The sequence below is a fragment of the Aquarana catesbeiana genome, linkage group LG11 (genome assembly GCF_042186555.1).
Source record: "Aquarana catesbeiana isolate 2022-GZ linkage group LG11, ASM4218655v1, whole genome shotgun sequence".
Classification (NCBI taxonomy): domain Eukaryota; kingdom Metazoa; phylum Chordata; class Amphibia; order Anura; family Ranidae; genus Aquarana; species Aquarana catesbeiana.
The window spans coordinates 258,121,645-258,140,862 of NC_133334.1; the positions used below are offsets into that span (position 1 = coordinate 258,121,645).

Consider the following 19,218-nt stretch of genomic DNA (forward strand, 5'->3'; position numbering starts at 1 on the left):
CCTGACATCATTTGTCTAGCCATGGAAACCAGGAAGTAACTGAAGAAATGTAAAAGGAAAAAATAGTTTAAAGCAAATAAATATGATTTACTTTCCTATCTATTTATCTATTTACTAATGCTAGCAACATGAAGATTAAAAATTGTCAATGGTTTTTCTTTTGTTTTGTGTTCTTTCAGAAAAGTTCTTACATGTGCTATGTGATGGGTAAACTACATGTTATATCTTTACTGTTATGTATTTTATATCATGCATGTGATTTTGGTACTATTACCTTTTGCATATCCTTTTATTGTACTTTACAGTTACCACATTATTCTTGTCAATAAAAAATGTTTTGTTTTTAAAAAAAAAAAAAAAAAATTGTCAATGTTGATTGTGAGAGTGACGTTCCACTTTTTAACCTGCATGCAGGTTGAGGATTAAGTGACCTTTTTTCTAAATGCAATGCTCAGGGCTCTCTATAGCTCTGTTTATAATCTTTGTTAAAGCTCTATCTGCCTGTCCAGCTTTATGTACATGACAGTCTTCCTTCCTCTCCGTATAAAATGTATATACAATGTCTATCTGCTTTTCTGCCATGCTAGAAAATCTCTGTGAGCAAAGACAAGTATTGGAAAATCAGACCACAGACATGAAGTGCGGTTGGCCAATCCAGCCTTTTACTGGACGGGTCACACAATGATCTCATCTGTTGGTGTTCTCTATGCTCAAATGTCTGACACCGATCAGCCTCTCACTTTCTGACTTGACTTAAAAGTTACAATGTACAGTCTAATCGGGGGGGGGAGGGGACTAGGGAAATGCTTTCTCCTGCCTGCAGCAGACCGATGACATCATCTCAGCCTAGGCAAAGTCTCTGGCTGGAGGTTTAAGCGGTTGTATACTGCTAGACAGTTTTTTATTTTTTTTGTTTTGTTTTTTTTGTTTTTTTACGGTATGGTCATAATGTGCTAGTATGCATTGCATATTATGGGAAACTTGCCTTAAAACTAAGCTGTTCCTGCACTGCAGCCACTTCCCTTTTTCAACCGTCTTGCTCCTGGGTTCGCAGGCTCTGGCTCTGTGACTGGCCAGAGCCGTGATGACATCATTCCCGCCCCGCAAGAAACGGCACCGGTGGCTGTTCCTTCAGGGCACATGCGCCAGTGATGTCACTGGCTGCATGTAATCATTACACTGCCTATAGGTAAATGTCAGCAGAGGAAGTTTTACTTCTTCTTTAAGATACTGACCGGTCTTCCTTATGATAACATTTCAGCCACACAGGGAGTGCATTGGCTTTAGTGGGTCAGTCAGCTCTCTGACTTGTACAGTGGCTTGAAAAATGATTCATACCCCTTTTTTAAAACTTTCCACATTTTGTCATGTTACAACCAAAGACGGAAATGTATTTTATGTGATAGACCAGCACAAAGTGGCACATAATTGTGAAGTGGAAGGAAAATGATAAATGGTTTTCCACCTTTTTTACAAATAAATATGTGAAAAGTGTGGCGTGCATTTGTATTCAGCCCCCTTTTACTCTGATACCCCTAACTAAAATCTAGTGGAACCAATTGCTTTTAGAAGTCACCAAATTAGTAAATACAGTCCACCTGTGTGTAATTGAATTTCAGTATAAATATGGCTGTTCTGTGACGCCCTCAGAGGTTTAGTAGAAAACCTTCCTGAATAAACCGCATTATGAAGGCCAAGGAACACACCAGGCAGGTCAGAGATAAAGTTGTGAAGAAGTTTAAGGCTTGGTTCACACTAGTGTGAATTGGATGTTGATTTCTCTGCATCCAGTTTGCACAGCAGAAGTTTGTTACCGGCTCTCTATGGAGCCGGTTCACATATCTCTGCAGTGGCGCCAGTGCAAATTGCACAGGAGCCCTGTGCGTCTTTTGGTCCGTCTTGGGTCCAAATTCCGCCCAAAATTCAGGCTGAAATGGTGAATGGAGACGCACCCAACTCTAGCTGTGAGCTGCTGCATGCTGCAATGTGAACCCAGCCTTAAGCAGGGTTAGCTTATAAAAAAAAAAAAATATCCCAAGCTTTGAACATCTCTTGGAGCATTGTTCAATCCATCATCCGAAAATGGAAAGAGTATGGCACAACTGCAAACCTACCAAGACATGGCCGTCCACCTAAACTGACAGGCCGGGCAAAGAGAACATTCATCAGAGAAGCAGCCAACAGGCCCATGGTAACTCTGGAGGAGCTGCAGGTGGGAGAATCTGTCCACAGGACAACTATTAGTCATGTACTCCACAAATCTGGTCTTTATGGAAGAGTGGCAAGAAGATCGTCATTGTTGAAAAAGCCATAAGAAGTCCTGTTTGCAAGAAGCCATGTGGAGGACACAGCAAACATGTGGAAGAAGGTGCTCTGGTCAGATGAGACCAACATTTAACTTTTTGGCCTAAAAGCAAAACGCTATGTGTGGTGGAAAACTAACACTGCACATCACCCTGAACACACCATCCCCACCGTGAAACATGGTGGTGGCAGCATCATGTTGTGGGGATGCTTTTCTTCAGCAGGGACAGGGAAACAGTTTAGAGTTGATGGGAAGATGGATGGAGACAAATCCAATTGAGAATCTGTGGCAAGACTTGAAAATTGCTGTTCACAGACGCTCTCCATCCAATCTGAGGGAGCTTGAGATATTGTGCAAAGAAGAATGGGCAAAAATGTCACTCTCCTAGATGTGCAAAGCTGGTAGAGACATCCCCAAAAAGACTTGGAGCTGTAATTTCAGCGAAAGGAGGTTCTACAAAGTATTGACTCCGGGGGGCGCCATACAAATGTACCCCACACTTTTCACATATTTATTTATAAAACATTTTGAAAACCATTTATCATTTTCCTTCCACTTCAAAATTATGTGCCACTTTGTGTTGGTCTATCACATAGAACCCCAATAAAATACATTTATGTTTTTGGTTGTAAAATGACAAAATGTGGAAAATTTCAAGGGGTATGAATACTTTTACAAGGCACTGTATGTGTGATGGCTTCACGAAAAATAGAATAAATATAAAAATGTAACAAAATAAATGGCTACAAGCTGGCCCAGCAGTCAATCTCCTGGCCCTGCAGTGTGCACGGTGTGTGGGGTCACCAGATGCACCGGCTTCATCTTCCCCGGCTTGTAACTTCCTCTGTTGTTGTGGGATGTTTTATGTTCTTGGTTTTTATAGGAGGTGATATTACAGATTGTGCAACTTATGTCATGTCGGGTCAGGACAAAAAAAAAATACGTAGTTGCATTTATTTAAAGTAGATGTAATCCTGAGGCCTGGCCCACACCCACAGGTGCAACCGAGCATGCACACGTTCCCATGGGTTGTGTATAGGGCAGCCTATTCACTTCATTTTCATGCCCTAAGAATATGAAACCTGCAAAAAAAAAAAAAAAAGTCCCTGACCCTTGTGAGAAATCGCACTGCACCAAAATGCATGCATTCAGATGCCGTTACAAACGAATGGCACCACTGTGCATCTGCAAAAGGGCAGCACATTTGTGTGTGTGTTGCAGGAAAGTGCATGAGTTTGTGCCCATTCCTGCAAAGCATAAATGTGAATCTAGCCTTAAGCCTAGTAAATGTGGGCAAAATGTCGGGTGGCATCAGCCGGTTCAAAACAAACCGGCCAACATTAGGCCGGTGTGTACTGCATCCGGTCCGACAGAAGCCGGCCGTTTGACCGGCTTCTGTTGAAGGGGCATGACCTAAAAAGGTTTGCTGACCGGAGTGTTCTAGTGGAGGGGCACCCCCCTATCAGAACACAATAGGACAGCAGGGGAGGTCGATGTACTAACGTCGGATAGTTAGTACAGTGGCTCTGACCGGAGCTGTCAGTTTATTTTTCGTTCAGCCCACTGGGTTGAATGAAACAAATCCTGTAGTGCGTACCAGGCTTTAGGAGAGTAGAGGAAGCCGAATCCCTGTAAGATTTTATCTCTGTGTCTGTTGCAGATTTCCCCTCACTTCCTGTCTGATGAATCCATTGTCAACAGGACAGGAAGTGAGGAGAAATCTCTCTAAAAGAGCCCTGGATTGCAGTAAAAAACTTGACAGGGGTTGCAATCCTCCCCCACACCAATCAGAACTAGAAAATGGGTTTTGGGTTGATGTGCACTTTAACCTATTCATTTTAATGCCCCATGCACACTTGTGAATAGGGGTGTGTGCTATCGTATGCAGGAACCCCAGTGGGGGTTCCCGGCAATTGGCTGCGGGAGGCAGTCCCATTGAAAGCAATAGAAGGCTGATTGCTCCCGAATAGCGCCCGGTATGTACTGCCTATGCACCGTACGGAACAGCACAACAGCTGATTTGCCGATCAGCTGGGCTGACGTAACCACGGCGCATGCGCTCATTGTAGGAGGTATCTCTCGATGGGAGATACCATTTCACAGGCACAATTTAAACTTCTACAAACAGCGGGGGAGACCGTAGTTCTCAGATGTGCATCGCTGCTGCTGGAGGGCTGTGTTGAAGAGCTGGTTTTGTCTGTGGTGCAACCCGCCCTTTCATACGGGCAAAACGGTGCTGCTCAGCACAGCAAACCCGCCCTGCAACACAGACAAAACCGCACCATCAGCACACTGTAAAGCCGCGCCGCAACAGCGAGGCACAATGTGAGAACTACGGACTCCCCCCGCTGTTTGTATAGGTTTTAATTGTGGCCCCATCTCCCATTGAGAGATGCCTCCTATGATGTGCGCATGCGCCATGGTTACATCACTCCAGCTGATCGGCAAATCAGCTGAAGTGCAGCTCTGTTCTGCGCATGCGCGGGCACTATTCAATGGGGGGCATTTCTCGACAACAATTACAATTGGCAAACTGACAGTTGGGAGTTGCTGTGTATACAGCAGCTGCTGTGAAACAAACTGACACCTTGTTAAAAAAAAAAAAAAAAAAAAAGGAATACAAAGTAACATTTGTTTGTAATCATCGTTCAGACAGAGTTAGGGCTCTTTCACACGGACGATCCGTTTGTCCGTTTTTCATCCTTCCGTTTTCGGATGAAAAATGGACATACAGTCATCCCTATGGAGCGTCGGATGTCAGCGGTGACATGTCCGCTGACATCCGACCCCGCTCCGATCCGAAAAGTGTAACGGAGGAAAAACCTACTTTTCCATCCGTGATCGGATCGGATGACGACGGACACTACGGACCGTCATCATCCGATCCCCCCCATAGGGGAGAGCGGCGCTCTGACAGGTCCGTCGCTGCACAGTGTGCAGCGATGGACCTGTCATCTTCCTGCTCAGCGGGGATCGGCGGAGCGATCCCCGCTGAGCCAGCGTGTGTTCACGGGGCGGATCATCACTGATCTGCCCCGTGTGAAAGAGGCCTTAGAGAGATACAAGGTGATGTTTAGAAATATTGGGGGTTATTTACAAAAGGCAAATCCACTTTGCACTGTGACTACAAGTGCAAAGTGCACTTGAAAGTGCACTTGGAAGTGCAGTTGCTGTAGATCCGAGGGGGACCTGCAAGGATAATAAAAAACAGCATTTTAGCTAGGGATGCACCAAATGGGTTTTTTGGTGCCGAAACCAAAAATAAATCTTCCTTGATCGCGAAAGCCGATACTGAAACAACACCGATACCGAAAGTGACTGTTTTTAAAAATATTTTTATACAGGAGATGGTCAGAGACTGGGGACATGATACAAGAGATCAATGCAGCCTCCCCAGTGCCTGTCAGATGCAGCCAGCCAGTGTCCCCAGTAGGGCAGCCTGTGTCCCCATTGCAGCCAGTGAAGGGTGAGGAGAGCCGCCGCCTGTTTGATTACAGCACCGGGAACATCACAGCTTTCATTTCAATAGCTGTGTGTTCCCCGCTGCGCGCCGTCACATAAAGCCCCTCCCCCTTGTCTGGGCACTTTGATAGACAGATCACCCATCCCATTGGGCGACGGCTCTCCTCTCTTCTACAATATAGGAAGCCCCCCTGGTAGGCGGCACCAGGGGCGGGGATGGAGCCCCGCCCCTTTCGGTATCGGCAAAAATTCTCTTTCGGCTTTTTGCCGAAAGGGCAATTTTCGGCCAATATTTTTCGGTGCATCCCTAATTTTAGCTTGTACATGATTGGGTGATAAAATCAGCAGAGCTTCCCCTCATTTCAGATCTACCCCTCAGATTTCCAGTGACTGCACCTTCAGTGCAATTTCAAGTGCACTTTGCACTTGTAGTGCAAAGTGGATTTGCCTTTCGTAAATAACCCCCAATGTTTTTAGACACAGAGAGATACAGAGTAACATTGTTTTTAAACATTGTTCACACAGGAGATGAAGAAATACAAAGTTACATTGTTCAGAGATGGAGAGATACAACATAACATTGTTTTATAAACTTTTGTAAACGAGAGAAATGCAAAAGGGGTTATTTACTAAAACTGGAGAGTGCAAAATCTGGTGCAGCTCTGCATATAAACCAATCAGCTTCCAGGTTTTATTGCCAAAGCTTAATTGAACAAGCTTAGGTTAGAAGCTGATTGGCTACCATGCACAGCTGCACCAGATTCTGAGTGCTCCAGTTTTAGTAAATCTCCCCCACAGTTACACTTGAGCCCTTTCACACTGGGGCACGTTAAAAGTGCCGCTGCCAAATCGCTTTGCAGGTGCTTCGGCAGCGCTGCCCATTGATTTCAATGGCAGGGGCGGTTTAGGAGCGGTGTACATACCACTCCCGCACTGCCCCAAAGACGCTGCTTGCAGGACTTTTTTTTTTTTTCGGTCCTGCAAGCGAACCCGGGGAGGCTTTAGAGGTGCTTTTCATTCCCTTTTTATAGGCGCTATTTTTAGCACTAAAACGCCTAAAAAGTGCCTTCAGTGTGAAAGGGGTCTTACCTTTTTGTTTTGGCTGTTTCTTTTGTCTGCAGATTAGAGAAGCTTCTATCTGTATATGTCGTTTAAAGTGGTTCTAAGGCTCAGTTCACACCTATGCGTTTTGGTGCTTGTTGCAGAAATGCACTACAGTTCATTTAACATGGTTTCCTATGGGACATGTTCACATTTTATGCTTTTTTTCAGCCATTGCATTTTTGGAAAGGGTCAGCGACTTTTTAAAATGCAAAACAGTGCTTTATTTGCTTTTTTGTTCAATGGACTTCAGAGGAGAAGCTGCAGAATAGCATGTTACATGTTTTTAGCTTTATTTTCTGGTGTGTGTGTGTGTGTGTGTGTGTGTGTGTGTGTGTGTGTGTGTGTGTGTGTGGTGTGGTTTCTCTTTTTTTTTTTTTTTTTTTAGATTGGCCCAACAAATTGGCCAAAAATAAAATAAAAAGCATAAAAAACACAAAACAAATTCACAATAAAAGCGCATATGCAAAAAGCACTGCCAAGACGTCAAAAGAAACTTAACTCGCACCATTTCATTCCCGCATGTCAGTCCGACTTTGGGACCGATTTTGGAGACCTCTGTATCGATTTGAAATTGCCCCCGAAGTCGCCAAAAGTAGAGCAGGGACTACTTTTGGGAATCGGTGTGGTGCCGTAAAAAAGTCGGTGTTGCACCGATTCAGACGGTGCTATTGCCGGCAATAGCCGCCGATTTGGTATGCGATTTCGCATGTCAAATCGCATGCCAAATTGGCCTGGTGTGAACGTGGGCTTAAGGCTGAATGTGTGGTTTTTGTTTGTTTTATTTTAATGCATTCTCTGGATTAAGGTAAAAAACATTCTAAGTGCAGGTACCCCCGGCAGCCCCTCCTATACCTACCTGAGCCTGCCCTCGATCCAGCACTGTGCGCAAGAGCAGCATCTCTCTTGGCTCTCTCCCTTCTCATAGGCTCAGAGACAGCAGCAGGAGCCATTGTCTCCCACTACTGTCGATCACAGCCAGTGAGGAGGGCGCAGAGGATGGGCTGAGCTGTGCTCTGTGTGTCTATGGCTTCCATTATCCAATCATGTGCAAGCAAAGATGCTGGATTTTTTTTTTTTTTCTTGAATGTGATTGGGTCTTTGTAAAGTGAAGCTTTACCTCATTTACTAAGCTCTGGAGCAACTGCACTTTCAAAAGTTCAGTCTAGTTACCTTTAGTAAATCAACCCCTATGACATGTATGTTAGTAAAAAAAGAAAAAAAAAAGGACTCACCATTTAAAGCAACCGGGCAAGTAAAGTGTGTGTGGTGTTTTGTTTGTTTTGTTTTTTTATTTATTCATTTTTATTAATATATTATATATTCCTATTTAACAACTACTTCCCCCTTTTTTTTTTTTTTTTTTTTTTTTTTTTTTTTTTTTTTACATTTTCTTTAACATTTTTTTTTTTTTTTTTTTTATTCGGTTCAAGACTACAGGCATACCCCACTTTTAAGTACACAATGGGGTTTATTTACTAAAGCTGGAAAGTGCAAAATCAGGCTCACTTCTACATAGCAACCAATGAGCTTCCAGGTTTTATTACCAAAGCTTAATTGAACAAGCTGGGGTTAGAAGCTCATTGGTTTCTATGCAGCAGTGAGCCTGATTTTGCACTTTTCAGCTTTAGTAAATAAACCCCATTGTGTACTTAAAAGTGGGGTATGCCTATTTCATTTGTAAACAACTTTACCGTGCTTTGTACCAGAATCGTTATTAATTATAGAGTCATTTAAAACAGAACAAATAGAATAAAATGTATTATATTATATGTAATGTAATAATTAATGAGTAATGAGAGTTGTGTGGTTTTTTTTTTTTTTTTTTTTTTTTTTTCATTAACTCATTTAAAAATTTGATACACATAATATAAAGTTGTTATATTTTCATTGGATAGCCCAGATAATTATAAAATACTTTCCCTTAACCATGCTAAGCCTTGGAGGGGTTATTGTTCTGCATACCCACGCCAGGTGATGTCTCGTTTTTCAGTTGCGATTGTTTATCAGCTCCCCAGCCCTACAGAGAAATGTGTTTACATCGCTACTACTTCTGCGTGTGCCATTCCTGCCACAACTTGTACACTGAGTTTCTTTTCTGAACTTTCACCTCCATACACTCCGATGTAAAAACATTGAAATTGTGTTGTTCATGCAGCATAATTATCTGCATTTATTATTTGAAGTAGAACAAAGTTGCCAAACAACTGCCCCCCTCCCCATGGATTACATAGAAACTCTTTGTGCCGGAGGTTACACAAGAGACCAGAGCTGAGATTGCCGCAGAGGATTGTCACCTGCTGTACACAAATCTACAATTATTAGATTTGCAAGGTTCTTAAAGAGGTCTATTTATAAATGGTTTTTACTCCAGATTCACTCAAGCTTTTGCATAGTTTTCTAACTGAATTCAAATGTAAAAGCTTATGTGTAAAAGTTGTGTGAGTCTTGGTTGAACACATTTATAACGTGTTCTATAAATACACAACACCATTTCATCATAATAATAATAATAATAATAATAACTAAAGTTGATGAGAATTTGTTTTGTTGCCTAATAATTTTCAATAAAAATTGAATTAAAAAAACAAAAAACCACCCACAGTGTTGGTAAACCCAGAACTGTTTGGGATGTTTTAATGATAATGTATCATAATATTCCGTACTGCTTTATATTGGGTGATGCATTAGACTTCCTGTCTACATGCACTCAGTCTCACACCCAACGTTGGCATGGCCACTTGTCTCCACCAGAGGCACATGATGGGGTGACAATGCTGGAGCACAATGAAAAAGTGCAACAGGGCATCATCATCTTCTAACGGAAAGTGCCTGAGCAAGGTCCTTCATGGTAGGATTCCCAGGGACTTATTGGAAGCCGCAGATTTAAATACACGATCTCCTGACAGTATTTCTGCAAAGGACATACCCTGATTTTCCCCCACTCTCTGACAGTGCCAGGGCCTAGTGATTGGCTTGATATGTGATGTCCTCAAAACCTGTGCCTGAACAAGGTTATCTAAAGCCCAGGGCTAAATCCCCCCCCCCCCCCCCCTCCAAATTTCCCCTCTGAGCACAAATTCTTCCCAATTCTCAATCTTGGCACAAACCCCCCAAATCCTTCATTCCCCCCCCCCCCCCCGCAACACAAATCCCCCTCAAACCACCACTCCTAGCACACCTCCCAAAATTTCCCCTCCTAGAACAGTTTTTATCCCTTGCCACTTCCCAACACAAATCCTGTGCCCATCCACCTCACATGATACCACAGTGCCCAGGGTAGCCAACCCTCCTGCCCACCCCTTGTCCCGGCCTTGCTCAAAATGCATTGGTTCTCTGACTTCTTGACATATGCAGTAAAGACCTATAGGACTTGATGTAGAAAGGATGAGAGCACCACAGATCTGATGGGAGCCCAGTAGGTCTTTATTGCACATGACAATAGGTCAGAAATCAAAGACATTTCAGGGACTCCCTGACCTGTGACCCACAATAGAACAATTTTTTTTTCTCCTTTTTTATTTTGCAATATTGTGTAGTATTTTTCCCAATTACTACTGGCATGTAAGTCCTGATGAAGTGGGAGTTTTGAGCCCCCGAAATGCTTTGACTCTCTGACCTCTTGCCATGTACAATAAAGACCTACTAGAATAAGCCAACTAGGGTGAGATCCGTCAAGGATGGGAGGTCCTTTTGAGAGAGACACTTTGCATGCTGTTTTGTGGTTTAATAAAGATTTTACAAAAAGGTGACGTCCTTGGTGTGTGGTCAGCATTATACTCTTTCCCAAAGACCTATTGGATCTGATGTGCTCTCCTCCTATGGGTCTTTGGTTAGGGAGTCCCCAGAATACGTTGGATCTGTGACCTCTTGTCTTGTCATGTGTAATAAAGACTTACTTGACGTGGTGTAGAAAGGATGACATTGACAGAGACCTAATGCAAGACCAGTAGTTTTTATTTTTGAAAAGGACAAGAGGTCAAAGAGCCAATGCATTTCAGGGACTCCCTGACCAGTGACTCGTACTAGCACAACTTTTATCCTTTTTAATTTGCAATCTGTTGTCCAGGATTCTAATTAATGCCAGTATCTATGCCCTGAAGAAGAGGGGAGCTTTGAGCACCTGAAATGCATTGATTTTTCTCTCTGACCTCTTGTCATGTGAAAAAAAAAGACCTGCTGGATTCTCATTAGCCCTGAGGTGCTTAAATCCTAATGGTTGTTGGTCTTCATCCTATGGGTAGTTAGTCTGGCCACCCTCGACATGCATCGGCTCTCATTGGACCTCTTGCCAAGTGCAATTAGACCTATTGGACTTGGTGTAGAAAGGATGAGAACACCACTGATCTACTGAGGTTTTTGTAGGCCTTTATTGCAAATGACAAGAGGTGAAAGAGCCAACACATTTCAGGGACTGCCTGAATTGTGACCTGGGGCCTAGCACAATTTTTATCCCCCCCCGCTGTGTTTTTTTTTTTTTTTTTTTTTTATATATTTTGCAATCTGTTGCCTATTCTTCTCAATTCCTGCCAGCCCTGAGAAAGGGAGAGGACTGAGCCCCTAAAATGCATCTTGTCAGGTGCAGTAAAAGACCTACTCTGCTCACACTAGATCTGTGGAACTCTCATCCTTTCTGCAATGTTTCAACAGCTAAAATTATTAAATATTCATATATTTTCTGTGTGTATGGTGTTTTTTTTTTTTTTTTTTTTTTAATTTATTTATTTATTTATTTTTTTTTTTGCTTGCTCCGGCACTCTAACACTCTGTTTTGTTCCGCAGTGCACCCGTTGTGGAAAGGACCAATAGATATCCCTGGAGGCTCCCGCCAGTCTCCCATCGACATCCGCGTACGTGACAGCATCTTCCACCCCCAGCTCACCCCCATCAAGACCCAGTATGACCCAAACACTTGCCTGCAAGTCTGGAATAACGGTTACTCGTTCCTGGTGGAGTATGACGACTGCACTAACAAGTCAGGTACGATGGAGTAGTGGCATGATTATTGGTCTGTAGCCCTGTATGGGGATTGAGGAAAGTCAGATATGTCTTTTCCCTGAGCTTTTTCCCAGGAGCTAAATGAGTTCATTTCTTTTACCACTGATCCCAGTAATCCATGCAAAGTGTAAGAGACCCATTACTTTCAACAACAATCTTCCCATAAAATTATATGTGCATTTTACGTTTTTTGGGGTTGGTATTGTCCTGTAAAAGTCTCCTTCGTGTACATCTCAAAAGCTGAGACTGGTGCTGGGTGCTGCCATACTGGATGTGATGTTGACTCCTGCACTAACAAGTCCCTCTGTAGTATTCCCTTTGCTCTTCCCCCTCAAAGTACATAAAATGTTATGTTTGCAAGTTAGAGGAGGGGTGGTGGAGCTGGGCCAACACAGGAAGTAGTTAGACATGTCCAGAAGAGGAGAGGGCTATGACTTGCAACGAGGAAAGGGGGCTGGGCTACGGAATTTGACTCTCCTGGCGTGGTCAAATTTGCATATTTAACTTTATTGCTGTGACAGGTCCTCTTTATGGAGATTTCAGGGAACTATTGAACCCCCAGATGTTCCCCCTGCCCTCCACTGCAGCTAATCAAGCACAGATCATGTGTGATTAGCTACAACCTTGACTGCAGTAGCTAAGGAATTGCATCTGTGAACCCGGAAGTGACATAATACAGTGAGGGGGAAAAAAAGTATTTGATCCACTGCTGATTTCATACATTTGCCCACTGACAAAGAAACGATCAGTCCTATAATTTTATTTTAACAGAGACAGAATAACAAAAATATCCATAAAAACACATTTCAAAAACGTTTTATAAATTGATTTGCATTTTTAAAGAGTGAAATAAGTATTTGATCACCTATCAATCAGCAAGATTTCTGCCTCCCAGGTGTCTTCTATACAGGTAACGAGCTGAGATTAGGCGCTCTCCCTTTAAGAGAGTGCTCCTAATGTCAGCTTGTTACCTGTATAAAAGACAACTGTCCACAGAAGCACTCAGTCCAATCTCTCCACCATGGCCAAGACCAAGGATGTCGGGGACAAGATTGTAGAGCTACACAAGGCTGAAATGGGCAACAAGCCCATCTCCAAGTAGCTTGGTGAGAGGGTGACAACAGTTGGTGTGATTTTTTTTTTTTTTTGTAAATGGAAGAAACACAATAACTGTCAATCTCCCTCGATCTGGGGCTCCATGCAAGATCTCACCTTGTGGAGTTTCAATGATCATGAGAATGGTGAGGAATCAGCTCAGAACTACATGGGAGATTCTTGTTAATGATCTCAAGGCAGCTGGGACCATAGTCACTAAGAAAACAATTTGTAACGCACTACGCCGTGAAGGGCTGCAATCCTGTAACGCTGGCAAGGTCCCCCTGCTCAAGAAAGCACATGTACAGGCCCGTCTGAAGTTTGCTAATGAACATCTGAATGATTCAGAGGAGAACTGGGTGAGAGTGTTGTGGTCAGATGAGAACGAAATCAAGCTCTTTGGCATCCACTCAACACTTGCTGTGTTTGGAGGGAGAGGAATGCTGTCTATGACCCCAAGAACACCATCCCCACCGTCAAACATGGAGGTGGAAACATTATGCTTTTGGGGGTGTTTTTCCGCTAAGGGGACAGGACAACTTCACTGCATCAAAGGGACGATGGACGGGGACCATGTACCATCAAGTCTTGGGTGAGAAACTCCTTCCCTCAGACAAGGCATTGAAAATGGGTTCGTGGATGGGTATTCCAGCATGACAATGACCCAAAACACGCGGCCAAGGCAATGAAGGAGTGGCTCAAGAAGAAGCACATTAAGGTCCTGGCATGGCCTAGCCAATCTCCAGACTTTAATCCCATAGAAAATACGTGGAGGGAGCTGAAGGTTCGAGTTACCAAACATCAGCCTCGAAACCTTAAAATGAGAGGATGTGCAAAGAGGAGTGGGACAAAATCCCTCCTGAGATGTGTGCAAACCTGGTGGCCAACTGCAAAAAACATCTGCCCTCTGTGATTGCCAACAAGGGTTTTGCCACCAAGTACCAAGTCATGTTTTGCGAAGGGGTCAAATACTTATTTCACTCATTTTAAAATGCAAATCAGATTATAACTTTTTTGAAATGCGTTTTTCTGGATTTTTTTTTTTTTTGTTCTGCCTCTAACTGTTAAAATAAACCTACCATTAAAATTATAGTCTGATCATTTCTTTGTCAGTGGGTAAACTTACAAAATCAACAGGGGATCAAATACTTTTTTTTTTTTTTCCCCCCTCACTGCTTCTGGGTTCATTAGTCACGGAGGGATATGGGAATGGATGTTTCCCGATCACCTTATGGTTGCACTGTGGATGCCATTCACTGGGGGAATGGGAGAGCTTGGGAACGACCTGGGGGCGCCACTGGAGGGGGGTAGGGCAAACCTTCAGAGCCCCTGTTTGGGTGGGTAGATCATTGTTATCTAAAAGCCCTTTGTAGGCTTTTACAAAAAAAAAAAAGCAAAATTTAGCAGCAGCCATGAACTTGCTTTAACCCCTTGTATACTAAGCCGTTTTTAAATGTACGTTAGTAGACAAGGGGTTAAATATCTAATACACTGTGTGTCACGGTATAGCATACAATGAAATATTCATGTAAATGAAGTACTGTTCATTATCCAAATATTAAGGGTTAGAATATTACTCTTGTGCTAAAGCTCAGAACCTACAGCTTTTCTTGGAATAGACTCTGTATGGCAGTACCTGAGAACTCGTGTACGAGGCGTGATCTACTCTGTGTTCCTATCCTGCTACCACGTGACCCAATACCCCGGGGATCAGGGCTGCAGCATTACAACACCTGTTTACCTTCCACTTAACTCTTCACATACCTGATCTAAATTAACTAACTATGCAAGGTCAGCAGAACTGTTCTGCTTGTTGCAGCTTTTTGCATTTGAAAAGCACCAGGTGGCTTTCAAGGACGGTTCACTTTTGCTTAGGATGGCAATGGCAAGATAAATATAGGCTTATGTGCTGCAGCAAATATAACTTGGCTTGTCAGTTTGACAGGAGGTGCTACCTGTCAAACTTGCCAGTTGAGGTCAACGGGGCTGCGCCATCACTGTGAGCTGAAACGATTTAACAAGGTATTTCAATAGAAAATTGGAGGGTTTAAAAAGAAAAATAAGTTCATTTAGGTAGTAGCAGGATTGCCTCTGGAAACCACAGCTCTACCACCCTCTGAAAAGTAATCCACCGCAAATCACATTAGAGACTGCCGCCAATGTGAAAGGGGCCTAAGGGCCAAGTCACATCAGCAACCATGTAGCAGAGATTGGAAGCATTGCCAGATCTCTGGGCTCATTTGGCGGAGATTTACTAAAACTGGAGAGTGCAAAATACGGTGAAGCTCTGCACAGAATCCAATCCACTTCCAGCATCTATTGTCATAGCTCAAATGAACAAGCTGATGTTAGAATCTGATGCAGCTGTGCTCGGTAGCCATTCAGTTTGAGTGCTCCAGCTTTAGTAAATCACCCCCCCCCCCCGCTGCCTTCTGGGACACGCAGAGGTCCCAGAAGACGGCGGGACCATTGAGAAAGCACAGCGTGACTCGCGCATGCACAGTGGGAAATGGGCTGTAAAGCCGCAAGGCTTCACTTCCTGTTTCCCTTACTACAGATGCCGGTGCCTGCACCCAAAGCTGATTGACGAATCAGCTAGGGTTGCCGACATCACGGGCTCCCTGGACAGGTATGTTTCCTTTTATATTAACAGTCAGCAGGTGCAGTATTTGTAGCTGCTGACTTAAAAAAAAAAAAAAAATAAATTTTACAGACTGTAACTCCTCTTTAATGACGCCTTTGGGAAAATGTAACAATTTTTTATTACATAAAGGGATCATATAAATATTCTCTAGTTTTTAAAACAATGACCTTAGGGTACTGTGTATAATGCCGTGTACATACGAATCCGTCGGACAATTCGATCGTGTGTGGGCTTCATCGGACCTTTTCTGACGAAAAATCTGACGGTCTTTAGAAATAGAACATGTTTCAAATCTTTCCGACGGACTCAAGTCCTATCGAAAAATCCGTTCCTCTGTATGCTAGTCCAACGGACCAAAAACAACGCAAGGGCAGCTATTGGCTACTGGCTATTGAACTTCCTTATTTTAGTCCGGTCGTATGTCATCACGTTCGAATCAGTCGGACATTGGTGTGATCGTGTGTAGGCAAGTCCATTTCGTTGGAACTCTGTCTGAACTCCGTCAAAGTCCTTCGGAGTTCAGCCTGTCAGTTCGCTCGTGTGTACATGGCATAAGAGATGTGTTTTTACTGATTAGCTTGTTTATAATATTATCTTTTATGATCTGAACTGCATGTGCATCCTTGAAAAAGTGGACTTTGTTCCAGGAAATGTGTTGGATGAAAATGATCCTATAACAATAATAGACAATGCACTGTTCTGATCTGCAACTAATTGTCTATGAACAGGTATTTTTATGGGTTTAAAATGTATTATTATAATGCACCAACAATTTGTGCGGGACTTTCAAAAAAGTACAGTTTTATAATACAGTTCAATACAAGAGGGCCCTGGCTCATGAGATTACAATCTAAAACTCTGGAATATTTGTGTTTGTGGTGTGTGTTTTTTTTTTTTTTTTAATTTTTATTTATCTGTCCTGAAGGTTAAATTTTTGCACCCATTAACATTAGCTGCATGTTAAATATTCTTTCGCTTATTCCTGTCCCTTTTTCATATTATGAATGAGTGTCACACATCCCTCATGTGAGTCTTATTGGCTAATATTTACCGCTGATAATACGAGTGCAGTGAATGTTCCTCATCTTGCTGATCTGTAATCTGCACATTGCGTGTTGTGTAAATAGCCCGCCGTACTCTCTCTCACGTGAGTGTTCACACCATCCACTGCTAATACAGGTCGATCGGCCGCAATATGGCTGTATACTATGCCTGATGTTTAAATCATCAATACTGAATATACCCCCAAGATGTAAACACAAAAAAGTTCTATGAAAAAATACTTAGTCATATTCTGGTGTGTGTATATGTGTGTATATATATATATGTGTGTGTGTGTGTGTGTGTGTGTGTGTGTGTGTGTGTGTGTGTGTGTATATATATAATATATATATATATATATATATATATATATATATATATATATATATATATATATATATATATATATATTCCAATTGGTTGTCAGGTACAGCTGGAGAAATGTAATTCTATTCTCCTTTGTATGGTCTGTACATTTTCACAGCCCCTATGTGAACTGCTGGGAGTGTCAATTAAAAGTCAATGACGCCCCCAAATCAGTTTGCATATCGCAGTGCGAACTGCAAATTCGGACAGGAATCGGATCGCATGGATGTTCACGCCCATGCAATCCAATTCTGCTGCGGACCAAAAAAAGGGTCCTGTGCGAGTTTGGTCCCAATGCGATGCTAATTCAGCAATACTATCTGTATGGCTAAAATCGCATGGCACAGAGATCGCATGTGATTTGCAGTGCGGTGCAAATCACATCCGATGTCGGACATTGCACCAGTGGGTCTTTATTTTCTTAGATTAGTCACAGCTGTCTACAAAAGGATTCTTCCTCACTTTGGTCGGATTTCTCTCACTTCCTGTTTTGTCTCCAGGACAGGAAGTCCAAGGAAACCTCATCAACTAAACACATGCAGGGAAAAAAAAAAAGTGGACTTTCACCTTCCCCACCCACTTTGTCATTTAACCTGTACTCCCTTCCTCTTTAAGCCTGGGTTCACACATGTGCAGTGCGAATTGAAGCTCCGGTTTCACTGGGAAGATAAAAATCAGTTGTTCAGAGATTCCTCTGCATTCTAGCTGTGGAGCAGGGAGAGGGGGGGGGGGGGCGGAGGTGTAGTGAGGATAAGGAGAAAATCCATGTTCAGAACGCAATGCATCTGCGAATCAGATGCATTCCCATAGAAGATAATGGGCTTGTAATTTGCACCGCAATGCCCAGAAAACGCACATGTATTTTTGTGCAATGCGCAGTGCGAATGCAACGCACATATGGGAACCAGATGCATCCATATGAATGTATTTTAAAATGTCCTGCGAATTGGATGCGGTGTAAGCCGCATCTAATTCGCATAGGTGTGAATGGGGGCTTACAGTTGTGTGTGTTGTTTTTTTTTTTTTTTTTTTTTTTAATGGGGTAACCACCAAGACAAAAAAGTTATGTATTTGTTGGCCGCAGCCTCCTGGGATAACCACGTCATGCATCTTGGTAGACCTCGGGGTACTCTTCGGCCCCTGCCCATCAGGGGGTTGGCTGCTAGGACCCAAAAGAGACAGTCACCCCTTTTATTACAACAGAGAAGAAGATGGCACAGGACTGGGTGTGCTGCAGCAGATCCCTCACTGCTGGACTTACTGTGTGTGTGTGTAACCTAACAAGAGGGGGAAAAAATGAGTAGTGTTATGTATTAGGGAGTTTAAAAAAATAAATGTCTAGCTGCCCGTCATTGTCGCTGATATGTCTGTTTGTATAAGTGGGATGGCAGTGGGTTCATAGGAGCATCTGTTACTTTGCTGTGATTGGGCACAGTGATATCTTTTATACAGCTCCATTCGTTACATCAGGGGTAGGCAACCTTTTGAGCACAGTGTGCCGAAAAATGTTTTCAAAGAAATTGAGAGTGCCGATTTTATACCAAAAAATGTAAACTTCACACTCTCAATCACGAAAAGTTTTTTTTTTTTTTAAAGTATATGCCCCACCACTGTAACCCCTCCTGCTCATCTTTCCCTCCACTGTAACCCCCTTCTCATCTGCCCCATCACTGTACCCGCCCCCCCGCTCTACCCTCCTGCTCCTGTATCTATTTCTTTATTTTTTATTAAATGGTCGTTCTGAAGGATCAGGTGATGTATTCCCGTCACTGATACAATACTTTTTGTGCTTTTCTTCCTCCAGTGGTGAGCGGAGGACCCCTGGAGAACCCCTACAGGCTTAAACAGTTCCACTTCCACTGGGGCATGAACAACGACTGGGGCTCCGAGCATACGGTGGACAGCAAGGTGTTCCCGGCAGAGGTCAGCACCTCCTCTACATCTCCTATGTGCTGTACTGATTGTCTGTTCTCTGGGTTAGTTTACCAAGAAAAAAAAGCCTGTGCAGATAAGGCGCACGTGTAGATAAAAACAAACTGTGCAACTTTGAGTAAAGTTGAATAATGCCCTTGCTGTAAGTGTAGGCCATTACCTTATGAAACCTGACTGGAAAACTCCTGTTGCTAAAGACGTTGATAAGAGAAGCTTAAAGGGATTGTAAACCCTTGTGGTTTTTCACCTTTAATGCATTAATGGTGAAAAACCT

The 19,218-nt window shown here is 43.0% G+C and overlaps 1 protein-coding gene across 2 annotated transcripts in view; it reads left to right on the forward strand.

Moving 5' to 3' along the window:
* The window catches only part of CA5A (carbonic anhydrase 5A), a 55,367-nt gene that overhangs the window by 23,091 nt on the left and 13,058 nt on the right, over positions 1-19,218 (forward strand). For both annotated transcript variants that reach the window (XM_073605718.1, XM_073605717.1), the window contains exons 2-3: positions 11,651-11,848; positions 18,817-18,935. In XM_073605718.1, the coding sequence (XP_073461819.1) occupies positions 11,651-11,848; positions 18,817-18,935 (317 nt within the window). The remainder of the gene's footprint in view (positions 1-11,650; positions 11,849-18,816; positions 18,936-19,218) is intronic.